A 26,201-nucleotide genomic window follows, 5' to 3' on the forward strand; every position below is an offset into this window, starting at 1 on the left:
TGATTCAGAACTCCAGCCTGCACAAATAACCCTTTCTTTGCCAGACTTGTAAACAACAAAATCTTACCTTGGAAGACTCCAATTCCATAATTTACTTAGACAAAAAAGGGGGTGGGAGAAAGGGCAAACTCAACACAATTCTGGTTATGATGCTACCTGACTATCATTTGGGTTGGATCACCAAAGCTTGATTTCACCAAATATTCTACATAAAACGACAGTATAACATGAAAGCTATTGTGCAACATTTAGACTACTGTTCTTTTTGTTGGATTCCTTTGTAATTGGTAAGTAAATTACCCCCTGTGTTCTTTGATTACTTTTTGCCATATGCTCGAGAACGTGCTAGGTGCCTCACAAAAACAAGACCATACATGCTATGGGCCCAAAGAGCATGCAATCTAAATTACTGTAGATTGAGGATCATAAACAATATAGTTAATCTACATTATACTTGAATCATAAGTGATATTTTCCACCCAAGTACGATTAGGATAGCTTGTGTGTGCAACTCTGTTCTTAAAATAGGTCTGTTAGTGTCCCTGCTCCAACTAGTCTGAAGAGGGATTTCCAGCAGCCTGCTTTAATTCTGAATATTGCAGCATGTAAGCCCCCCCCTTTAGCTGGCTAGTCTGAATGACAAATCATGGAGTGTTTGGAGGCTGCTTTTCTCCCCTCCCCCTCTTTCCCTCTTTTTGAGGGAGAACTTGGATGGGTTGTGAAGGTTTGTGCTTTTCCAAAATAGCTGTGTGAAAGAACTCTGTCTGTTGGTGGTATTCAGAACTGAAAATGGATAGTCATTTCATTAACCCTGTCAGTGCCTTCAGTATTGGTTACAGCTCGGTATTGCAGAACTCTGTTGTGATTTTTTTTTTTTCTTCTTCTTCATCTTTTTTGTCTTCTAGTCCCAGTGCATTATAGCTGTACATGTACAAGTGTGTCAGCAGCAGCAGCTGATGGCGTTGAAAGGATTAGCCCAAAAATGGTTAATTGTCAATCTTCAAACTCACTGTTTCTCAAACTGGGGTCACTGCTTGTGTAGGGAAAGCCTCTGGCGGGCCGAGCTGGTTTGTTTACCTGCCCTATCCGCAGGTCCAGCTGATCGTGGCTCCCACTGGCCGCGGTTCGCTGCTCCAGGCCAATGGGAGCTGCTGGAAGTGACGCGGGCTGAGGGACTTACTGGCCGCTGCTTCTAGCAGCCCCCATTGGCCTGCAGCGGGGAACAGCGGCCAGTGGGAGCTGCAGTCGGCTGGACCTGCGGACGGGGCAGGTAAACAAACCGGCCTGACCTGCCAGGGGCTTTCCCTGCACAAGCTGTGACCCCAGTTTGAGAAACACTGTTCAAACTCTTGGATGGTCATGTATGCCTAATGCCAGCCAGTGATGGATACTTTCACTTGCTGTGCTTTCAAGGATCGGTTGCAGCATTCTGATCACAACACTGTTTTGTTTTTCCCCTTTGCTGTTGTACATGCATGTTGGTGGTGTTTAAAGCCATATAGCTGCCATTCTGCCTGATTTAATTCTGTTACCTTGTCCAGCGTCAGTCCAACAGCTTAACTATTGCCTTCTTGACAGTAGAACAAATGAACCAAGGTTTGTGTGCACATATGCACACTTTCCCCCTCTCACTGTTTAAGAAAAGGATCTCTTTCCTTTGGCCAAGGAACTTTGGCACTGAAGTGTCCCAGGAGAACTCAACACTTCTCAAAACAGCCCTGTGTATGTGAATGTGGCAAGCGTGGTGGATTCTTTTAAGGAAAACTGCAGTTCTGTTTTGCTTTTTTCTGCACTTTATACTTGGTGCTTAAATCTAATGCTTTTGCCCTAAGCTGGGTTGAGGCTGGCTTGCATGCCATCTACGCCTATGCCTTGGAAACAGTATGTACATGTCGATAGTCTATACCAGCATCAGTCTGAAGCTAGTATTGTGTTCTTCAGAATCTGTTTTTGTTTGTTTTTTTTTAAGGTAAATCTCCAGCTGTTATGGTTGCAAAGAAAATATCAAAAATAAGAGTTTAGTGTAACTGCAGTGCAAATGTTTGAGTCTGCAGAGAGCCTGAAACAGAAGATATTAACTGCTCCATTTGTCTGAGGGAGAAGTGAACTTGTATGTCCAGTGATGGTGGTGGTGGTGATGATGATGTAAATGTCAATGTTATTTCATTCTTTTAAAAAACAAAAACAGAGAGGGTGGCAGATCTGCCACAAGTGGACAGTGATTGTGAGATACCATCATTTACTTGACTTTTTTCCTGAACCAAGAAGGGGCCTAGTGCAAGGAGTCTGGTGGAGCTCTTGGATATATTCAAGCCCCACCAAAGGAAGCCGAGCTCAGGGAGCTGCGTGATCATATTTTAAATATCTACACAAACTACTCTGAGCAGCACCTCATTCTGGCGAGTCACGTGGGCAGATCTTACTTCCTGGGCAGAGCTTGGAGAAGTGCGCTTCACCCTTTTCCGAGTGAGGACATTCTGAACTAGCTGGGAGAATTCAACCTTTCTTTGCTGTGAGGTAAATACGTTCAGTACAGCATGACTCTCACTATGTTTTAGAAAAAAGACCTTTAAATTTAGTCCTGTCTGCACTGTTTGATCCAGTTAAGTTCCCATGTCGCTTCTTGTTGGAGTAGCAGTTTGCCCTGGTGTCCTTGGCTATGTTTCCCTGTTCTCCATGACCACACTTTGTCAGACTGGCTACAGCCATCATCCCAGAAGTATCTTCATTTCCATAGTGGTGGTCTGCAAAGATTAGTAAAGTGCTTTGGGATGAAAAAGAGCACATAGGCATCAAACACAGTGATACTTACGGGGCCCTAAATGGCTGTAGCCCACGTTATTCTGAATGTTTTTTCATTCTGATCTAAATAGCTGCTTCTGTGGTTCTTCATCCTGTTTATAGGCCTGTCCTTAATTACAGTTGCCTGCAATAGATTGCAGTGTGTCAAGAGACTTCTACAGGGCGCCAGCAGGAATGAATCAGTGTTAGAAGTAGAGAGTTTAATAAATAGTTAAATCTTAAAGATATGGTGAAGGACTTATTTGAATATGCGATCAGGGAGTGGCATGGAGGGAGGTGAATTTTGTGCTGGGAGCTGTGGCCAGCGCTCTCTGAGGAAACTAATAGGGCACTGAGCCAAGTGTGCATATGTGGGAGGTGAGAGAATTCCCTTACCATTATTTTATTCCAGTTTTTTGACCCTATTGGATGATCTAGGTACACTTTTAAAAATATAAAAGCATAAATAATAGTAGAGTGTATCTAAAAAACAGTTAGGGGTCGGGTGGGGCACCTTCTCTGAGAGGACATTAAGGTGGGGGGAGGAGGAGCATGGACCTGCCCCTAGTAAAATCCCAGAAAAGTGGGAGAGACAGTATCTCCTGAAGGTCACTACATCTAGGCTTTAGTGGATAAAGGGAGGAGGAGAAATCCAGATCTGGGGGCTCCTCACTGAGAGTATTTGCTGCCAGCCTTCCCTATGGAAATCAGTGGGCTGGCTGCTAAGTGCATCAGTTGATTATGATGTCATGGGGGGGAAGGGGAGGAGGGAAAGAAGGTGTTACAGTACATCCTGATCAGAATGCCCCCTTAAGGCATATTACGCAGTGCAGCAGCCGCTCAGCCTCAATTTCTCCACTGCTCTTCCCACCCTTCATTGTCTTCTGGGTTGCCCTCTGGCTCCACCACTTACAGTTCCGCTCCTTCCGAGGCACTCTGAAAGTGCAGAACAAGCCTGAAACAAAGTAAACATAAATGCTGCCCTCTCTTCCAAGAGATCAGCTAGGCACCAGGCTTTCCAGTCCCTGGCCCTCGCCAGCCTTCTCCCTGATGGTGAGAGGTCTGCATTTGCTCTCCTTGGCTGTTCCCTTCCAGCTGAGCAGGACTTTTCTTTGTAAGCCTCTGCCTGGAAACCTGCTTCCTGCTCCAGGTGCCTTAAGTTTGGCTACTTGGGCCTTTAGTAGCCCATTAACCCCTTCCTGCCTCTTGTAGTGGCTCGTGTGCCCCAGTCACATGAGATTTCTAAAGTTAGCAGGACCCCCCGACATGTTAAACTTCATCCAGAATTCAGCTGGCAGCCAATGCCACTCACAGAGTACAGGTGTTCCTTCTGGGAAGGGACGTTCTGATCTAGCTGCTCTTTCCAGATAGTTTGAAGGTGTAGGACCATGCAAAATGTGTTGCAGTTTCTCCGTGCATGTTGCTGATGATCCTAACATTCATCAGCCCATTCTGTTTGGAAGAGAGGGATTCTACACCTGCTAATGGTGTATATTTTTGCTGCTCTTGAGTTGCTGAATATAGAGCCTTAAAGCACACATCGCTGCCTATATGTTCTCACTCCTCAGCATTTTAGCTTGACAGGGCTGGGGAGTAATGGGCCCAGCACTGTCTCAGTGTGCAGCCACTAGATCCCTCATCCCTTTTTCCCCACCACTGTCCTTTTCCCCCAATCCCAGGGTCACCTACCTATGTGCTGCTTTCCCAGTAAAATGAAGCTGACGTCAGTCTCAGTTTTCATTCCTGATTCCTGCTGGGCAAGTCTACTCTGCAGGAACAGCAAAGATATGGACACAAAAGCCGCTGAGGACGAATACAAGAAACAACTTTCCGGGATGGTGCTTCTGCCAGAACCTGGGTTCAGGATTCTGGTTCTCTCCTAGCAGTAGATGACATCAATAAAGATTCTGTTTGGTGACCTGTGAGAGGCAGTATGGTCTGATGGCTAGGGCACTGCCTTAGGAGTCAGGAGACTGGGGATCTATTCCCAGGTCTCCTATTGATCTACTGTAACACCTTTGGAAAGTTGCTTCCTCTGTTTCCCCTCCTACCCTTTTCCTACCGTATCTGTTTAGATAGTGAGCTCATCATGTCAGCTTCCCTCTCTCTCTCTCTGTGAGTACAGTGCTTAGTGCAATGGAGATACTAGCATAATACAAACAATAACACTAAATTGGAGCACAGAGCTGCTTTCCATACTGTGCGTCAGATGGTAAAGGTGTCATAGGAAACATGGGACTATGAGGATAGCTTTATACGGTCAGTCTGCCTTTCAGCTGAGGCATGGCACGATACACAAGGACGCTATCATCATGTTTCCCTAATACAGCAGATTGGATCACTAATTACGAAAGCAAGGTAAAGAATAGGTGTACATCGGCCGTCTGTGCTCTGAGGCTTTTAGATATCAAGAGTTAATGGCACAACACAGAATCCTGCCCTGTCCATATGCCTATACTTTATTTTTTCATACCTTTTGTTTATTTAATATTGACTTTTAAATACAGCTGGCAGAAGAAAACAAATATAGTTCACAAAAGAGAACTCTGATTTAGGCTTTTTTCCTGTTTTTTCTCTGCTTAATGGAATGATTTGTATGGATCTGAAGTAATTTGCTAGGCCTTAGGACTAGCATTGTTTGCTAATTTTTGAGAGAACTTTCATGCTGTCTTAATCTGTAAAATGGGGATAATCCTTACTGCATAGCTGGTGTTAGGTGGGCTAATTAGTTCTTTTGTAAAGTACTGTACAAATCCTTAGCAGTAATACTGTTTTAACTAGAAATGCAACTTCTTGTTCTTCTTGCTCATGACCATTTCATTTTTTCTACGGATGAGGTTTATTTAATTTTTTCCTAATCTCTCTCTCCCCTTGCCAGTTACGTTTACTTTGACCTGCCCTTGGCTTTGCTTTTATTTTTCTGCATGGGAAAATTCCATATTTCTCTGAGATGTGGCTCCTTGCAGGTCTTTGTGTGTTCAGTGAGTAAGGTTTAAGGTACTCAGCATGAGGTTGGCTACCTGAAAGCTATCTGTGGTGGTGAGTGGCAGAGGAGTTGAATTGGACGCATAAATTGGAATAATACAATAGCATTGCCTGAAGGCATCGACCATTATAATACTGTAGAGTGATACTCTAGTATTGCAGTACTGCATATTGCCCAAGGCTGTTAGGACTCTGTATATCAGAATCTACTAAATAAGAAACATAATGGAAAAACTAATTGGCACAAGGGCACAGCTTTAGGGAAGCAATCCAGTAAAATGAGATCACAACGTTCACTTTATAGTGTGTTTAGATATTGTCTGTTGCTTATGCGTATCTTGTAGCAGTTAAACGCTGAACTAGCAGTACGTTTTCAGTTAAATCTCTTTCCTCCTCACCCTGTAGCTATCTCCATAATGGAAGGTAGGTTAGGTCTTCTCAGAAGCTAATGACACCTGGTGCACAGGACAATCCAGCCATCTAAGTTATGAGCAGTGCGGGCTGCCTTCACCTGTAATTAGTAGCATCACCTCATATTGCGTGTTCTTGCCGCTTGGCTGGGGAACAGAATTCCAGGAACAGTCTCCCTAAAGGCACAGCAATATGTTGGGTAATGAATGCAGCTTACTTGATGTACATATACTGGGTAACTTAGCTGTGTGTGGTGAGAGGGGAGAAGGAGATGCAATGTACATGTTTTGCCTGACTTGAAGATTTTAGGTAGGGCTGGGATTTATGGCATTATGCATATCCTGGCAACTTACTAACAATGGCATTTTTGATTTTTTTTCTCAAGTATGTATATCTTAACTTTACAGAGATGAGAAATAAATTGCAGGCTGCTTTGATGCTCTGTTGGGAACATGCTTAAGCATCATGTGATCTAGTTAAATGTTGCTGTACGCTTCACTTTCCATGAAGTACCTGTGATCAGAACACAATTTTTATCCTGAATCTTGAAATGTTACAAACTTTCTGACCACAACATAGGGTGACTAGATTTTATTGGGACAGTCCTGATTTTTTGGATCTTTTTCTTATATAGGCACCTATTACTCCCCCCCCCCCCACCTCCTGTCCCGATTTTTCACACTTGCTATCTGGTCACTCTACCACAACATAAGAAAAAAATATAGCTAAATTAAGACTTAGAGTGAGTAGGTAAAACTCCATTGACCTGCTCATCCTGGCTCTGCATTAGGCCCTGAATGGCTGATGTAAAAATAAAACTGGAGTAGTTCTCTTTTTTAAAAAAAGACATGCTTGCATTCCTTTTTGGGGAGGAGAAACAACTGCTTTAAAATAAATAAATGAAAGCAAGAAGACAGGAGTAGGTGCATCAAAAACAGCAATCAGTTAGGGGTGTGGTATTGGGAGAGTTCAGTCGGTGAACTAAATTGAATGAAATTATATGTAAAACTTTACTGTGAGTGAACTTTAATGATAAACCTACAGCTATGATTTTGTAACCTCTTGGAGGCTCTGTTAGCTTAACTGCTTACAGTTAACATTGTTAAGTATATGTCCCTACGCCTGAATTTCTGCCATCTTCACCCCATATTTTGCATTCATGCCGAGTTCTTGGCTTTAATGTTTTAGTACACCTCTACCTCGATATAACGCTGTCCTCAGGAGCTAAAAAATCATACCGCATTATAGGTGAAACTGTGTTATATTGAACTTGGTTTGATCTGTCGGAGTGCACAGTCCCGCCCCCCCCCCCGTGGAGTGCTGCTTTACCGTGTTATATCCAAATTCGTGTTATAACGGGTGGTGTTTTAACTGGGTAGAGGTGTACTACATTCTGGGCAATTATCCCATGCGTGTTGGTGTCTGTGTATTTTTAAGGAGTCTCTCCCATTTCCACCTAAGAGAGCCAGTAGTAGTTATAGTATTGATAGTGTTTGCAGTCTCACAGAGTTATTCAGGTACCTAGACAATAGTTATGATCCCTTTTACTCCTGAGGACTTTCTGCACCGACAAATTAACAATTCTGCACACAGCATTGCAGAATTTTGCAGAATTTTAAGTTTTATTTGTCAATAAATAAATGCAGAGACTCCATCATGGCATTGGGGAGCATAGGCCACTGGCTGTATGAAGGTAGGAGGTCACCCTGAAGCCTCCACAGCCCTGGGACATGGACTCAGTGGTGAGGCTGCACCTGACCCTGACACAGCACAAGGCCTGGGCTTGCCCCAGAAATGCCCTGAGGCCATATCCCTCTGTGCCAAGTGCACCAGGTATGGTTCAGGCACGCTCAACCAGGCAGGATCCAAATGTGGACGGCCTCAGTGTGAGGGGATCCAGGTGTGGGGTGGAAGGATTCTGTGTGGAACATTCTGGGTGCAGGCAGCTCAGTATGGTGAGGGGGGGGGTTAGGTGGGGGATCTGCATGCACAGAGGCTCGTTGTGGGGGCAGTGGGACTCTACAGGAGCTTCCAGGTGAAAGCGGTAGGGGCTCAGAAGAGGGGTCTGAGTGTGGGGGTCTCACCAGGGAGCTCTGGGGGAGTGGGGCTTGGTGGGGTTGGGGTCTGGGTGCAGCTAGTTGAGGGTTAATGGTGTGGGGGTCTGGATGTGGGGGCTCAGGCTAGTCAGGATGGGGTTTTGAGTGCAGGGAGCTCAGTGGGAGTGGTCTGGGTGCAGGGGTGGGTGTCTGGAGGCAGGGAGGCTCCAGATGCAGGGGTTGAGGTTCAGTGGGGTGAGGTTTGGGTATGGAGGGCTCGGGGGATTCTGGGTGAGCGTGAGGCAGGGGTGTCTGGGCATGGGAGGTCCAGATGCATGGGGGTTGGGTGGATGGAGGAGGAGCTCCCTATATAGTGATCCCTCTCCCTGCAGCTGAGGAGTGATGGGGCAGGAAGCCAGGGAGGATGCTGAGCTTCCTGCTGCTGGGGGAGGTTTCTGATTGTGGATAGGCTGGTCACCCCCATGTACCATCCAACAGACGGAAGATGTTGGTTATAGTGGCAGTCATTAAGGGGCTCTTTGATGCACAGCAAAATAGCCTTTTGTCTAACAGGAACCAAACTATGCGTCACTGGGCAGCAAAATCCACGGTTATTTACTGTGTGCAGTGTGGAGACAAACTGGGGGTTTTGCCAGCTATATGTGTTACAGGTTACATGCATGCTAAAGAGCTGCTGTGTGGACGAGGCCGTAATCCAGAGTCATTAAGTGTCTTTGGAATTGGGTACTATCCTGCTCATCTGAATTTCTTCCATCTTCAGATCTATAATTCTTTGACATTAAGTAATTTTAGAAAAGAACCTCTCTTCTTCTATGAGCCTTTCCAGAACCAAACTTGGCAATGGTAATCTGGAGAGCACTTTCCAAACCAGTAGTACCTAGATACTTCCTGATGTAGCAGGTAATGTTACACCAGCATTCTAATGTTCTTATGAGTCTACCTTCTGGAAGGGAGCACTTGAGAAAGCAAAGAAGTGAACAAAAAAAGCCACGCCAGTGCCTATGTTTTAATTTAGCGCTTGCTTTTTACTTTAAATGTATATTGTAAAGGAAAAGAAATGCAGCTTCAAAATGCTGCTGTGGTTTTGATGCATAAATCTGTTTCATACAGAGAAATCCCATGGTATACTTTAAATACAGAGCATCTGAAGTATTCCATACATTATGAAGAAGGTATCTGGAATGATTAACAATATTGTGAATATGACTGGGGCTTAAATTTGGCCTGAGATGCTGGGAATCCTGCATTTCCCACAGTCTGCAATTCCCCTGCTTTACAGTCCCTTAGGAGGATTATGGCAAAGCGGTTCCTATCCCTTCCCTAGGATCAGCAGAGTGAAGTGTTAGTTGTAGCTGCACTTTGCCTCAGCTGCTGTGGCCTCAAGATGATAAGGAGCAACAGAGGGGCCAGCAGGATCTTTTGATGCTGTTGGGGAAGGACAGCTTTTCCAAAAGGAACTGAGCATGATATGTGCTAGTCATCCAAAGCGGGCTAACCTCTCTGAGGAAAATGTCATCTCTTCTTGGCAAGGGCTGGGAATAATTTCAGATCTCTTTCTGGAAATGGCCAGGCCATCAGTAGCTCATGGATTTAAAGCAGAAAATAAAGAAAACTTTAAATGAAAATAAATGGCATCCTGTGTATCGTTTGTTACTTTCTTTATTCTTTTCCTTTCTAACTGCCCAACTTTTTGTGTACCATGTATCTTGGTATATTGTTCCTTCACTTTTCCAGAGTTTGTTTTTTCCTGCAGAGTTAATATTAACTGCTCATCTTTTTTTTTTTTTATATTATTTTCTCCCTTTTCTCTGACTCTCAGTTTGTTTTTCAGATCTGGCTTCTGTCCCTGCTGTTTTTAGCTTTAATGTCTTTTCTCTCTGTACCCTCCATTTCATATTCCCATTCCCCCGTGCCTTCCTGGTCTCTTGATTCTTCAACTCCATCCACAATAAAGAAGAGGGAGAGTCTGAGAGAGGAAGCGCTGTTTATCTGGGTCTAATGCAACATTTATTCCTTCCCCACAGCAGGCTAATGGAGGGAGCTGGTTGGTGAGCCTTAGGGACCAGGCCAGTGGCTCTTGTCATGATATAGGATGATATAGGATGATATAGGATGTTTAAACCCCTCCTGGGCTTACTGAAAGGTTTTGTCTAAATAAGGAAATGAGGTCAAAGTTAGGTCAAGGTTGGCTAACATGTATTAGCCAGCCCTGACTTAACTTTAACACCTTCCTAGACCAACTGAAAGGACGGCGTGGGCCACAGAAACACACAGGCATTGTCATGTGAATACTGACTCCTTACAGCGCACGTATGTGCCTGTACTTCTATGCATCCAGATGCACTACTTCTGTTCTCATTTCCAAACCAGTTCAGTGAAAAAGCTATTGTATTACTAATTTAAGGTGACAAAAATATTAATAGAAATGCATGCAGCAAAGGAACTTCTTGGAACAGACAGTAGCATAAGCATAGTAACTTATTTAAAAAAAGGGCTTGGAATGGTCATTGAGAGAGGAGTGGGTCGGCTCTTTGAAGTTCTAAATGAAAATCGAGGCAGAAAATCTTCCTGTTACTAGAACTATTTATTTATGGCACCAACAGCATACTAGGCACTCCACTGATATACAACTAAGAGACGTTACCTTGCTCAAAAATGGCTAGTGGTTTTGGGGTACTTCAACTTTGGGGTAGCAAGCTTGAGATGGTTACCAGGTCTGTATTTTCAGAAAGTCACTGAGAAAATAAGATCTCATTCAGTTGTGTCAAAGTTAGTTAAACAAAGACGTTGGTACTTTTGAAAATCTTGGCCATGGTTCCTTTCCTGAAGAGTTTACAAATTATGGAAAGGTAATGGTTTTAACGAGAGGCAGTGTGTCTGATCAGTGTAGTCTAGCATGGGATACAGGTAACCTCTGTGATTTGTATTTTTAACTGTATTTATGTGACGGGGATTGGGGGTAAGAAGAAAGTCTGAGGCCGGACAGATGACGAGACTTTGTTGGCTGGTTCAGAGAAATGTATGTTAGGGTGGGCTTGAGGGAAGCAATAACAGACTGGGTTGTGAGGGTGGAGTTCTAGGTATAGGAGTCCACATGGAAGAAGTGGAGAATTGGGGGGAGGGGTGGGGCAAGTGTGTTTTATAACATAGGATGACTAACACACTTTAGCTATTGCAGTGTAAAACAAGGTGAGGTCAACCCCATGCGAAGGTATAGTGTTGGCTTCGCTGAACTACCTTGTGGAAAACACTGCAGGAGCCTCTCTCCACTAAAGATTTTACAGTGAGATAATTACCGTGTGTTTGTTTTTTACCCTGTAAACTCCCCTCTCCCCCCTTTTTTTTTTTTTTTAAGCAGTGAAGATAAGGTCTAAGAAAATGTCCTCTTTCAGTGGTGGTCTGACTCACATGCTTTTACATAGTATTTTTCAGAGTTCACAGCAAAATATAAATCCAAACTACTGAGGGAATCTCTGCCTTACCTAAATGTGCTCCAAAGATACCTTTTTAGAATGCACAGTATCTGGAGTAGTTTGCCTTATAAACATGGCTAAAATGTCTGTTGCCTAGCTATGGGAGACTGATGTAGATTGTGTGAATTATGCTAAAGAAAATGGAAAGGAACGTTAAATGCAAATGCATTGCTTTTGTGCTTAATTATAATTTGACAATCTTGCTAATTTAAGTGTTTTAAACTAAACTCTTTGGTTAAGTATCTAAAGTATTTATCTCCTGTCTTCAACATGAAATAATAGGAAAGATAATAGGCAAGCCAGGATGGGGGAAACGCACTGTCTGGAAATCGTGTCTTAACGGTCCTGCTCTGTGTGTGTTTAAATGATTAAATGGAATGCCGGTGCTGACTCTTCTTTCTGTTTTTCAGGGTCGACATGTCAAAACAGGTCAACTGGCAGCCATCAAAGTCATGGACGTTACTGAGGTAAGCAAAGAAAACATTCTTTTTTTTAGAAATAGAAAAAAACTGAACAATAAGAATTGGTAAGTGGTTTAACTTTTTTTTTTTTTTTGAATGGCAGTTCTCATGTGAGAATGATCATTTCCTGTTTGCAGGAGCTGACCTGCCATACAGTCTGCCCTTCTGTGATTTTCTGTGCTTATGAGGGTCATTTACTTAAGTTGCTGCAGGTGGTCCCAAAGTATCTCAGATTCAGGAGCATCTCCTTTTCAGAAAGTTCTCAAAGGACGATGACGATACTGATTTTTAAATGTGACTTCAGCCTTCCGCTTTATAGAAAAAGAAGGTTATGGGGGACACATGGGACAGGAACTTGAGGATCATAGTTCCTTCCACTTGTACTTTTTGAATACATTTTATACCCTTTTTAGGCTAAAAAGGAAGTGGGTTCAATAAACCTCCCAGTGGCCTGAAAGCAGAAACATCTGCTGGAATGATGAGCAGATTGCTGGCAGATTTCAGCAGTGTAGAGTAGTAGTTGTAACTGACTCTCGGGGATTCACTGTGGAGCTTTAGATGGGAAAGAGGGGAAATTAACCCAGCAAAAAAAAAAAAAATGTGTCTATTTTTAAATCTGTACATATATAATAACTTTAGTTTACTCTGTTCAAAAGGAGATTAGTTTTAATTAAAAGTATTTAAAACAGATCAGAATAAAGAGGATTTTTCTTGTAGATTCCACTTGTGTTGTATTGAATTCTATATGCAGTTATCACACAGGCTTCAGATTTAGAATTGGACAAAATCTGTGTGTGTGTTTCGGTAGCATTATACTGACTGAGCAGCCTCTGAAGAGCGCATCATCCAGCGAAGCATCCTATTGTTCTCAACTCCATTTATCTCCTGTGGTTATTTTTTAAAAAAATGCATTAAAGCTCATGGTGTGTTGTGCACAAAACAGGGTCTTTAATCAGCAGAACTATGATGTTACAAGTAAATGTACACCTTAGACGTACTCATTTGTTAAGAAGATCACTGCATGTTTTATGTTTTGACATATGCGCACGCACACACTCCCAACTGGACGTGTTACCTTGGACACAGGATCCCAGGAGGGTGGATTAGAGCCTTATGGGTAAACCATTTAAAAATATATATATATATATATATATATATATATATATGTGTGTGTGTACCGGCGGCCAGGGATAGGTTAACCGATAGGACTTCAGTTATGTCTCTGGATCTCTGTGTGATTGTATCAGATGAGACTGCTGATCTTAACTTAAGCTGTTATGTCTGCCAAGAGCTAAACATGCTTTCTTCATAAAAATCAGTTTTCAGCTGTAAGATTATCCAAGGCTGCCTTTGTGAAGAGGCACAGTTGTATTCACTGAAGTCAGCACACAGGCGAAACAGGGAATACTAGGGTGCGTTGACTTAGAGCAAGTGCTTTTTAATGGCAGATGATAGTATCAGTGCAGCAGCTACTCACAAATCAGGTTATTACAAAATTAGGGGTTCTTCCACAATCTGAATTTGATTATGCTACACACCCTAGATCTTTTTTATGGCATGCGTTAATAACTAACAGTCTGGATCGAAAGGTTATGTTAAACAAGGAAAACAGTAGAAAAATATTAGCCACGTACATTGCGACTGAGTTAATGTTAGGGGAAGATGCCTTAGCTATGGAATTTTCTTCTTTTCGAGTGCTTGATTTTGCAGCCTTAATACTGTAGAAACACTGTGTTCACTTAATAGCCCTGGACTGTTGTAGGGGCTGGGGAAGAAGAAAAGGAGGAGAAATTTTGAGATACTAGCTTTGTCGAGCTTGCAAGAATCACAGGCTTCCCCAGTAGAATTTGTAAGTTCTTTGTTCCAATGTAATAGGTTTGTGGAGGTTGCAGAGGCGCTGTACATTCTTCATTGTTGGGCTAAACATCTTCCATCACTACTCCTTGCTCTGAAGACATTGCGTTTCTCATATTTAGAATCTCATACTTCTTCCATAGCTGGACGTGTAAATTCCAGAGGTTGCTGGGTTAAAGAACTGTGGGTGCATGTGTGAAAATGGGGTTTGAATGAAAGCTGTTTTACAAACTTAACTGTAGTGATTGGGTTCAGTATGTTTGCTGTACTACAGCTCTAGCAGTGTTAGTTTTGCTGGTAAAAATGTTAATATTGAGCTTGTTGCTCTGCTTCAAAACCAGAACTTTTCCAGTCTGACTGCTGGCGTGGATGGATATAAGTGATGATTTTGTCTATACTCTATAGAGAATATGAGGCGCGCAAATTGCCTCCTTTTTAATCACCTTGCTCTAATTAATGCTTTGTTGAAGATTTAAGAAAGTAAAAACATTCAAGATACCTGACAGCAACACACAACCAAACTCGAACTTGTAAATAATAAAGGCCCAATCCTGCAAACATTCTCTGCTGCTGTGAGTTAATACTGTGTGGAGTTGCTAAGCATTTGTGGGATTGGGCCCATAACGTTTTGACCAACCAAGTGTCAATAACTTTCAGTTTAAAGTGAACTTAACTTTCTGATCAGTGTTAAGTAGAGTCATATAACGCCTGCTAGAGTAAATGGCAATTATGCGGCTCAAACCTTACACAGCGGTGTAAAAATGTTGTTCTTGGTTCAGTGCTTATGTTACTGTGCCTTGTTTAGATTTAATTTTGAAAAAGGAAAACATTGTGGGCTGAAAATCCCATGTCAGATTAAACGCTGAAATTTTTTTTAGACTAGTTAGTCATAGTATTGAAACATGAGCCCTGTTTTATATAGAAATAGCCTGGCTTTTAAAACAAACAAAACTCCCAACTTATTTTATTTTTTTTAATTCCAGTTTATAACTCATGCTTTCACTTTTTACTGGTGGAGCAGTGGTGGATATAGGATGAGAGAGCTCTTACTAGTGCATAGAACATTTCAATAGGAAATAAAAATACAAAACAAGCTTAAGCAGTGTTTCTGAACTGAAAGATATTCTGCAGCTGGAGGGAATTAACTGCCCTAAAAGGTAAAGATGTATGAATTGTTAGCATATGCATATTTTTTAAATTATTTTCAGGACTGTATCATACTTCATCTATCCTTTCTGTTTCGCAGGCTACGTTTATATGTATGGGCAAATAACTTTTCAAAAAAAGTTCTCACAGCCAGTCTTTGATCATTCCATTGCAGATTCTATGTTCTTTACTGGACACATGTTTTAGAAATGACTGTACTTGGACAAATGGTACCTCATGCTGGTCACCCCCCTAACTGCACTTACAGGCCCTGGCATCAGATTGTCATGTGTTTTGACCTGTAGGATATTATTGTAGTGTATTCATATAGCATATCAATTAAGCATGACTGGTATTAATATCAAATACGATTTAATTATGATTTAAAGTTTGATGGTCACTGTTTGATTTGAGTCCATTTTCATTTAAAGTAAGAACCTTTTAAACTTAGCAAAACATACCTTGCAAACCTGCTTGTATCTGAATTGTTAGTTGTGTCCGTTGTATCCATTTTTAATAGCTCTTTAACTCTTTCAGGGGCTTTCTATATTGAGCTCTCCAGGAATAAATCTTATTCTTGAGTAGGAGACGCTTTCTTTTATGCTTCCTTTTATGCTTTTGAGTGAAACATACAACTACTGTACCAAATTACTTCTCCTGTGTCTGTCTGTCATATATCTGACATTGCTCCTCCTCTCCCCGCCCCTTTGGATCCCTGCTGGACTTCACTTGTGAAAGTTTTTCACATTCCTTTTTAACAGCAGCATCTTTGAGATCACGTGTCCAGCATTCCCTGATTTGTTCAGTGTAGTCTATACAGTAACTCCTCACTTAAAGTTGTCCCAGTTAACATTATTTGTTGTTAGGTTGGTGATCTGTTAGAAAACCTACTTGTTTAAAGTTGCACAATGTTTTAAGATTGTTTTGTTCGCCCCACTCTACCTGCCTGGTGTTCCAGATGGCAAACGGGCAAACCCCCAACCCTGCTCCCTGGCAGGAGCGCTGAGTGGGCAGAGTGAGGCAAGCCCTCGTGCCCTGACCTCGCTATGCCCTTTCCTCAACCAAGCTTCATAGTCATCATTGGAGAGCACAGTGTTAAATTGTTGGTTTAAAATTATTTAAAACTTGTACTGTATATGTATATAGTGTCGTTTGGTGGAAAAAAAAGTCCTTGGAATTCCCCCTCTGTTTACATTAATTCTTATGAGGAAATTAGATTTGCTTAACATGATTTCGCTTAAAATTGCATTTTTCAGAAACATAACTACAACATGAAGCAAGAAGTTACTGTATAAAACTATGCAAGTAAATGGCTGGATAAGATACCTTGCTGATTTATAAAGGAAAAGTTGGATTTTTTAGACCAATTCTATTCAATTTATTCATAAATGATCTGGAGAAAGGGGTAAACAGTGAGGTGGCAAAGTTTGCAGATGATACTAAACTACTCAAGATCGTTAAGACCAAAGCAGATTGTGAAGAACTTCAAAAAGATCTCACAAAACTAAGTGATTGGGCAACAAAATGGCCAAATGAAATTTATGTGGATCAAAGTAATAGTAATGCACATGGAAAAAATTAACCCCAGCTATACATAAACAATGAGATGGGCGGCTACTTTAGCTACAACGAGTCAGGAAAAGATCTTGGCATCATCGTGGAAGAGTTCTTTGAAGATGTCCACGCAGTTGCGCAGAGGCGGTCAAAAGCAATAACAGGATGTTAGTGAATCATTAAAAAGGGGATAGAGAAATAAGATGAGAATATATTATTGCCTTATATAAGTCCATGGTACGCCTAATCTCGCAATACCGTGTACAGATGGTTCCTTACTCAAAAAGGTATTCTAGCACTTAGAAAGGTTCCGAAAGGACAACTAAAATGATTGGGTTTGGAGAAGGTCCATGTGAGGAAAGATTAAGAGGGCTGGCCTCTTTCAGCTTGGAAAAAAGAGGAGACTAAGGGCAGGATATGATCGAGGTATATAAAATCATGAGCTGATGGTGAAAAGTGGGCTAACGAAAGTTATTTACTTTATTCCCATAATTACAAGAACTAGGGGTCACCAAATGGAATTAATAGGTAGCAGGTTTTAAAACAAATAAAATGAAGTTCTTCTTCACACAGCGCACAGTCATACTTGTGAACTCCTTACCTGAGGAGGTTGTGCAGGCTTGGGACTATAACAATGTTTTTAAAGAGAACTGATAAATTCTGGTGGTTAAGTTCATAATGGCTATTAGCCAGATGGGTAAAGAAGGTGTCTGTAGGCCTCTGTTCATCAGAGGATGGAGATTGGGTGGCAGGAGAGAGATCATCGATATTGCCTGTTTAGGTTCACTTCCCTCTGGGCACTGGCAATTTTTTAGTTTAAAAACGTTTTGTCGGGTAAAGATACTAGGCTTAGTTGGACCTTTGGTCTGACCCGGTACAGCCGTTTTTGTTCTTGTTGATTGCCCTCTTTTTCCTTTCCCTTCCCGGCCAAATTGGCAGAACGTTTGTTCAAATCTCTTGCCTTTAGTATTAGTGAAAATACTGAACGCTGGTTAGGAGATCTAGGTTCTTTCCCCAACTTTGCCACTGCCTTTTTGTCACTGTCGACAAGCTGCTTATCCCTTTTTGTGGTCTACACTACAACATTTACAGTGACAAACCACTGAATTCATAGCCTGGATGGGTCTTGGAGGTCATTAGTCCGTCCGCCCATGGTCAGAACCTAAGTATTATCTAGACCATTCCTAACAGGTCTGTTTGTCCAACCTGCTCTTAAAAATCTCAAATGATGGATTATTCTACAACCTCCCTAGGCATTTATTCTGCGTGCTTAACCACCCTGACAGGAAGTTATTCTTAATGCCCAATCTAAACCTCTCTTGTGCAATTTAAGCCCATTTGCTTCTTGTTTCCTATTCTCAGAGGTTATAATTTTTTTCCCCCTCCCTCCTCCTTTGTAACAACCTTTTACATTACTTTAAAATGGGTTATATTCCCCCTCAGTCTTCTCTTTTCCAGGACTAAACAAACCCCTTTTTCAATCTTCCACTCATAGGTTATGTTTTCTAGGCCGTTAGTCATTTTTATTGCTCTTTCTGGACTTTCTCCAATTTGGTTCCACATCCTCTGAACTGTTGGCACCCAGAACTAGACACAATACTCCAGTTGAGGCCTATCAGTGAGAGTAGAGCATAAAGAATTACTTCTGTGTTTGCTTTCGCACTCCTGCTAATAATCCAGAATGCATGTTCCACTTCTTTTTTTTGCAACAGTGTTGACAGTGTTGACGCATATTAAGCTGATCCCATGCCCTCAGATCCCTTTCTACAGTACTCCTTTCCTAGGCAGTCATTTCCCCATTTTGTATTGTGCAACTGATTTTTCCTTCCTACGGCCTGTTCTACATTAGAGGCGGAAGGATCGACCTAAGATACGCAACTTAGCTATGAGAATGTGTAGTTGAATGAACGTATCTAGATCTACTTACCTTACAATCCATCACGGTGCGGGGTCGACTGCTGCCACTTCCCCTGTCGACTCCACTTTCTGGCTATCGCCATGGTGGATGCAGGTGTTGACAGCAGATTGATCGGGGAATTCCAATTATCGCATCTACACCCGTCCGGTGCGTAGTGTTTAGATGTACCCTAAGTGGGTACTTTGCTTCTTCTTCGAGTGATTGCTCATATCCACTTCCAGTAGGGTCGTGCGGCGCCGCGTGCACGTTTCGTCGGAGACTTTTACCCTAGCACACACTCGGGGGCCGGCAGGGCGCTCCCATCCAGTGGCGCCGCTTATGGCGCTGGGATATATACCCCTGCTGCCCGGCACGTCCTCAGTTCCTTCTTACCACCCGTGTCAGTCGTTGGAACTGTGGAGCGCGGTCTAACTTGTTTCTCCCCTCCCTAGCAATTCACTGTTTTCTCTTGAATTTCTGTATATATTTGAACTTTTAACAGTAGGTTAGTTAGTTAGATTATCGTTCTATTATAGTTATTTGGTAGATAGTAGAAGGGATCGGGTTAGCCCCTTCCCTACCCCGGTACCGGGCACATGCCGGATCACCGGGCTTCAAAACATGTGTGCGGCCTGTCGCTAGGCGATGCCAACGGGAGACCCCCATGATCGCTGCTTAAAGTGCTTGGGGGAATCCCATCTGACTGACAAGTGCTGGATCTGTAAGGCGTTCAAGCCCCGAACTAAAAAGGAGCGGGACGTTCGCCTGAAACAGTTACTGATGGAGGCAGCGCTAACTCCTCCATCCTCGGCACTGTCTGCGCCACCGGGACCAAGCACCTCCACGGCACCGCAACGCACTCCTTCCGCGAAGACACCGAGTCACCAATCTCCGGCACCAGCTTCTGCCCGGCACCGCTCGCTCTCGCCTCGGGGCAAGAAGCGCAAGCCTCCTGCGGCGGCTATATCCACACCGCAGTCAGAGCGCTTAGCCAAACTGGACCGCCTAGCACTACCATCTGCCGTGGCACCGACGCCCGCTGCACCGTTGATTCCGGCCTCTGAAGAGCCGTCGAGTCCGGTGCCTACAAGCTCCCCGGCATGAGCTGCGGTTGAGCTCATCGTGCCTTCCACCGCGGAGGCGTTCTCCGCAGCACGAGACCTGATCGCCCTAACGGAGCCTGAGCTGCCTCGACCCCCGGTACTGCCGGTGCGGGTCCCCCAGTCTATAGGCAAGCCGGCCCTTCTACAACCTTGTTCACCCGGCACCATGGAACTTTGTTGTTCCAGGTCCCGATCCAGGACCCCATCCAGGTCCCACAGACGCTCACGGTCTTGCCACCGATCCCGGTCCCGCGGCTGCTCGCAGTCCCAGTACCGTTCCCCACCAAGGTACCGGTTGTACTCGTGGTACCGCTCGAGATCCCGGTCACCGTCCAGGCATTACCGGCACCGATCCAGGTCTCGGCACCACTCGCGGCACCGTACTTTCCGCAGCCGATCTTGGTACGGTGACTCCCGGCGCTGGTCGACCTCCCGGCACCGCGCTGGTCGTAGGTCCCGGTTGCGCGCTCGGCACCGTCAGGACTCCCAGTACCGCTCCCCGGCACCGCATAGGGACGGTTCCAGTGGCTGCAGAGACCTGCATCACACGGTCTCCGCTCCTCCATGGCCATCTCGTCAGCCGTCGATCTCCTCCCATGCCAAGACGGCATCATACGGAGAGTCGGACAACCAGCAAGGTCCTCATCAGTGGCCCTTTTGGACTCCGTGGGCTTATCACCAGGGCCAAAGTGGCCACCATCCACCGCCGCACTCCGTCCCCTCCGAACATCGGGCACCGGAGTCCACGGTGAGCAGACCTCCTCCAGCGGGGACCGAGCGCTCGCCTGCCCAGGGCTTGGAACAGCAAGAACAGCCCCAGGACGTCCCGCACGACCAGGAGTCTCTCCAAGACCCTTTGGTCCGTGGGGTCTCTTTCTCCTCTTCCCCGGATGAGGCAGTGGCAGGGATGGCAACATCTGGACCGCCCCCAATCGACCTTAGGTCTCACCAGGATCTTCTCCGCCACGTGGCTCTCAACATAAACTTACCCGTGGAGGAGGTTCCTGAAGTGGATGACCCAGTAGTCAGCATTCTCTCGACAGAGGCCCCAACGAGGGTGGCGCTCCCCTTTATCCGTTCCATACAGGCTCGGGCAGATACAATCTGGCAAACCCCGGCATCGGTACCACCTACAGCCAAAGGGGTTGAGCGCAAATATATGGTCCCGTCGAAAGGTTATGAATACCTTTATGTACACCCTCCTCCTTGCTCGTGGGTGGTCCAATCCGTCAACGAACGGGAGCGCCATGGCCAACGAGCTCCTGCGCCCAAATCGAGGGAGGCCAGATGCATGGACTTGTTAGGCAGGAAAATCTACTCTGCAGGAGGCCTCCAGCTCAGGGTGGCGAATCAACAAGCCCTCCTGAGTAGATACAATTTTAACACCTGGGAGGTGGTGGGCAAATTCGTAGAGCTTGTCCCACAGGACTCCCGCCAAGAGTTCTCAGCTCTCCGGGAGGAAGGGAAAAAGGTTGCAAGGACCTCCCTCCAGGCCTCGCTGGACACCACTGACTCGGCCGCTAGAACTCTTGCCTCTGGGGTCTCTATGAGGTGCATATCGTGGCTGCAAGCGTCAGGTCTACCACCGGAACTGCAGTATACGATACAGGACCTACCCTTTGACGGTCAGGGTCTGTTCTCCCAGAAGACAGACCCTCGCCTCCAAAGTCTGAAGGACAATCGCGTGATCATGCGTTCGCTGGGAATGCACACGTCGCAGACTCAGAGGCGGTCCTTTTGACCCCAACCCCAGCGACCCTACCCCCCACCTCGACCAAGACAGGACTTCTCCAGGAGGAGAGGCCAGACCTCTCGTAGACGCCAGTCTGGCCCTCAAGGGGGTAACAACTCTGGTCCCACCAAACCACCGGCGGGACCGAAGCCAAACTTTTGAAGGTGCGCCCGAGAGCACTGTACCTATTTCCTCCCAGGATCCCATTCAGTTTGTCAACCGCCTCGCTGCATTCTTCCCTGCCTGGTCCCAGCTAGCATCGGACCGCTGGGTCCTCAACACGGTGGAACGTGGCTACCGTCTTCAATTTGTTTCGACGCCACCTTCCCACCCTCCCTCCTCGTCCCTTTTCAGGGACCCCTCTCACGAGCAACTCCTTCAGCAGGAAGTTTCGAGGCTCCTTGCGCTGGGAGCCATAGAGGAGGTTCCAGAGCTATTAAGGGGCAGAGGATTCTATTCCAGATACTTCCTAATCTCCAAGGGGAAAGGGGGTCTCTGGCCCATTCTAGACCTGTGAGCTCTGAACAAGTTCATCAAGAAGCTCAGGTTCCACATGGTGTCCCTGGGGAACATCATTCCTTCCCTGGATCCAGGAGATTGGTACGCTGCTCTCGACATGAGGGACGCATATTTCCATATTGCGATTTACCCACCGCACAGAAGGTTTCTTCACTTCATGGTAAATCGTCATCACTGCCAATTTGCGGTCATTCCCTTTGGCCTCTCCTCGGCCCTTCGGGTATTTACGAAGTGTATGGCGGTAGTCGCCGCCCACCTCTGTCGTCGTTGAATTCATGTTTTCCCATATCTTGACGACTGGCTGATTCGACGGACTTCCAAGGCTCAGGTTACCGCTCATGTAAATATCATCAAAGACCTGTTTTCACGTCTAGGTCTGATCATCAGTCTAGACAAATCCATTCCACTTCCTACCCAGAGGATAGCATTCATAGGGGCGATGCTGGACTCCACTCTTGCAACAGCCAGCTTGCCCCCACAGAGGTTCCAATCTATGGTCTCCCTCATTCAGGGTCTACGAGCCTTCCCAACAACCTCCTGTCCTGCACCGTCCTCCACTGTCTACCACTTCACGGGTAGGTGTGGCCGCAACAGAGCGGCTTGTCACGGCGTCGCGTCATTTCGTCAGAAGACTATTACCTAGCACACTCCGGTGGGCTGGCAGGGTGCCCCCTGGCAGTGGCGCCGCTAATGTGCGACGGATATATCCCATGCGGCCTGCGCTACCTCAGACTCCTTCTTGCCGCATCTCCGACAGTGGGGAAGGAAGGGTGGAGTGTGTGATATGAATATGACGCACAACACATACTCGAAGACACATCTGGTTACAAAAGGGAGTAACCGTCTGTTCTTCTTCGAGAGATTGCCCATAATCCATTTCAGTAAGGTTGATTCCAAGCTTACCAGGCGGTGGGGGTCGAGCGAGACGTTGCGGAATGTAAGATCAGCTGAGCCAAAGGCGGCCATTGGTCTCTGATTGCTCAAACAGCACGTAGTGAGATGTAAAAGGTATGCACGAGACGTATGCGACAGGTATCGTGCGCCCGGCATATTCCCTGGATGGGAACGTGGGCCAGGAATAGCGGTGGAACGAGGCCTTGAGCCCGAGTAGAGTGGGCGGTGAGGTAGGCGCAATGACGTGAGCCAAGTCATAGCACGTCCGGAAAAATAACAGGATGTCACCCATGATGAGAGCCTCTGGAAGAAATGGGCAAACCTTTCATACGCTCCGCCACTGCTACTAATAGACTGGGGTGAGCGTCCTAAAGGATTTAGTCCTCTGGATGTAGAAGGCGAGCACACCAGCGGAACATCCAGGATGTTGTAAGCTGCTGGTCCCTGCGCGATGCATCGCGGCTCTGGAAGAAGACCGGGTTAGCAAAAATGTCTTGTTAATATGAAGGTCAGAAGACCACCCTGGGGAAAGCCTGGTGTGGTCGTGCTTGCACCTTATCTTTGGTGAAAGATAGTGGTATGGGGACTCTACCACCAAAGACGGAGCTCAGAAACCGATCTGGCCGAGGTGATACGCGAGAGAGGCGGTCTTCCAAGACAGGTAGAGTAAAGAGCAGTGGCTAAATGGGCTCGAAGGGAGGGGCCATTGAGCCCTAGACAGGCACAAGGTTGAGATCCCAGGAAAGGGAAGGAGGTTAAACCGGGGGGTAGAGTCTCTCCAACGCCCTTAAGGAACTGAGACCAATTGGGTGAGAAAAAGGAGTGGAACATGCCCCGACCTCTCCGGGATGGAAGTGGAGATTGCGGCATCAACCCTTGGAATCATACTAAGCACCCAGTTATTAAAAAGAGAATCGAACACACAAAATTACACACGTAGTCTAGGCCTGTGCTCCTTGAGGTACAATAACAAGTAGTCCAGACCAACAGGCCCGAAACGGCTTTCAGGAACAAGGGAAGCTGTATACGCACCATGAGAGAACCGCTTCACTGGCGAGATTGTCGCCCACGTGGAAGGTTTCCTGCTCCCAAGAGGACCTCGTTGGACGCCGGCTGGAGTCATCGCCGCTCAGATTGGTTTAACACAATAGTAGGCGCACTGCTGTAGGTGCAGGGACTGAAGGTCCGGGTGTGTGAAGCCGCCGTAAGTCCTGTGTTTATATAAGATCCGGGCAGAGTGGTAGTCGCTATCCGGAGACGCTAGTGGACACGGTCGAGCAGATATACGCACAGAACACATAGAACAACACATACGCATCCAAGTGTACCATGAGCCTCGCCAGCGGAGCAATTAAGTATCAGCCGTCCACTGTCCCTGCAAGCTTGAGGATGACTTCTGTGGACTACCAGGAAAGGGGTGGAAAGGGCATAGAGTAAGACCCATTTCCAGGAATAGGACACGCCGCCTCCGAAGAGACCCAGCGGGAGAAGACCCTGAAACGGACAGAACACCTGGGCACTTCCTGTTCTCCCTTGGAGGCAAGAGGTTAAATTGGGGAAGCCCAATATCCGGAAAACAACAAGCAAGGATTGTTCCCTGACGGATGGACCACTCGTGGGTCAGGAGGACCGCCTCAGGCGCGGTCCGCGAGGAGTGTTCTGGACCGCCCGGAGAGAAAAGGAAAGCTACCGAATCAGATGTCTATCATGGGCTATATCAAAAGTCCCCCATTTCAGCTGATTCTGCTTCTTGGCAAAGGGAAAGAATCATGTCCCTGCCTGTTTGTTTATATAATTGGACACTGGCCGTGTGTGATTGTCCGTGAGTGAAAATCAAGCACACCACAAATGCCCTTGCAGATGTGGACGGAAGGCTTGGCAACGCCAGTACGGACATGCTCTCAGTTCGCGGGACATTGACATGGAGCTTCATCCTGCAAGGACCACAGGCCTTGGGTGTCGAAGATGTCCCAGGTTGCGCCACCCCAGAAGGAAGACGTTTTGTTTAGAGAACAGCTGAGGGCTGAGGTGCGAGACTTGAACCGGTCGAAGCCGGCAACACACAGGCAGAGAGTCGCCCATGAGTTGAGGGAGCCAAGCACCGTGTGACTGCGGATCTCACATGGCTGCGTGCACTTCCGTGACGAAGCACGCAAGGCTTAAACCATGCGAGGCCCTATGATTCCAACCTGGCTTGCGCTCAGTGTACCGCTCCCGCATGGGATGCCCTAGAGATGTTAATCACAATCCGTCAACACTGTGCCTGGGCTCTCCATCAACTGATGTGCTGACTCTCTCACCTGGAGTTATGTGTGCCGGTCGAAGTGGCGCTCGAATCCATAGGACGAGGCTCCGTTCCTTCCAGCTCTCAGCCCTCAGTGTCTTCTAACAACAGACGCTTCCTCTCTGGGAGTGGGCCGCACTCCTGGGGCAAATCTATCGCACCCAAAGGCCTTTGGTCTTTGCAAGGCACTGAAGCTCCATGTCACAATGTCCGCGACTGAGAGCAGTCGCTGGCGTGCCAAGCTTCCGTCAACATCACTGCAAGGCATTTAGTGTTGCGATGTTCACGGAAACACAACGGAATGTAATTTATCATAAACAGAACAGGAGGGACGTGAATCTTTCTCCCCTTGCCAAGAAGCGATGTGCTGTGGGACTTCGCTGTATAGCCGCACTCGGTAGACGTGGTACTCCTTTCTCCGGGGTCCGAAACTCTTCAGCGGACCGACTGAGCCGGTCCCCATCTCTGACCCACGAGTGGTCCATCCTCAGGACATCCTGCTTTCTGTGTTTCCGGAAGGTGGGGCTTTCGCCCCAAATTAGAAATCCTCTTTGAAGGAGAACAGGAATGCCCGGTGTTCTGCTCCCTTCAGGGTCTCTCCCCGGCGCTCTCTTCGGACGCGTTCCTCATTCCCTCGGAAGGGGGTCTACTCTATGCCTTTCACCCTTCTCGTTAGTCCCCACAGAGTCCTGCCAAGCATCTGCACGGACAGGGACAGGCTGACCTAATGTGCTCCGGGCATGGCCGAGGCAGCACTGGTACACCCGCTGCTTTCGCACCTGCCCTAGCGTTCCGATACCCCACTACCTTCTGCCCGGATCTATAACACAGGCTTCGGCTATGGCTACCACCAGGCCCAGGAGAACCTCCTTCCGGAAAAAACCCCCCCGCCTTACCCCCAAGTTCCTCCCCCTGGCCAAACCGCTACGAGCGTGGTCCTCTCTATGACTTTGCTACTATCTGGTTAAACCAAAGCAGACGGCGATGCTCCCAGCCGGGTCCAAACAGTCCTAACTTGGGGACGCAGAGAAACGCTTCCCAACGTGGGCG

General features: G+C 46.1%; 1 protein-coding gene across 4 annotated transcripts in view; it reads left to right on the top strand.

Annotated features, from left to right (window-relative positions):
- Nucleotides 1-26,201, top strand: part of MAP4K4 (mitogen-activated protein kinase kinase kinase kinase 4) — a 274,266-nt gene that overhangs the window by 112,942 nt on the left and 135,123 nt on the right. For all 4 annotated transcript variants that reach the window (XM_032793935.2, XM_032793938.2, XM_032793939.2 and 1 more), the window contains exon 3: nt 12,118-12,174. In XM_032793935.2, coding sequence (XP_032649826.1) covers nt 12,118-12,174 — 57 coding nt within the window. The remainder of the gene's footprint in view (nt 1-12,117; nt 12,175-26,201) is intronic.

Source organism: Chelonoidis abingdonii, chromosome 1 (genome assembly GCF_003597395.2).
Source record: "Chelonoidis abingdonii isolate Lonesome George chromosome 1, CheloAbing_2.0, whole genome shotgun sequence".
In the NCBI taxonomy this organism is placed as follows: Eukaryota; Metazoa; Chordata; order Testudines; family Testudinidae; genus Chelonoidis; species Chelonoidis abingdonii.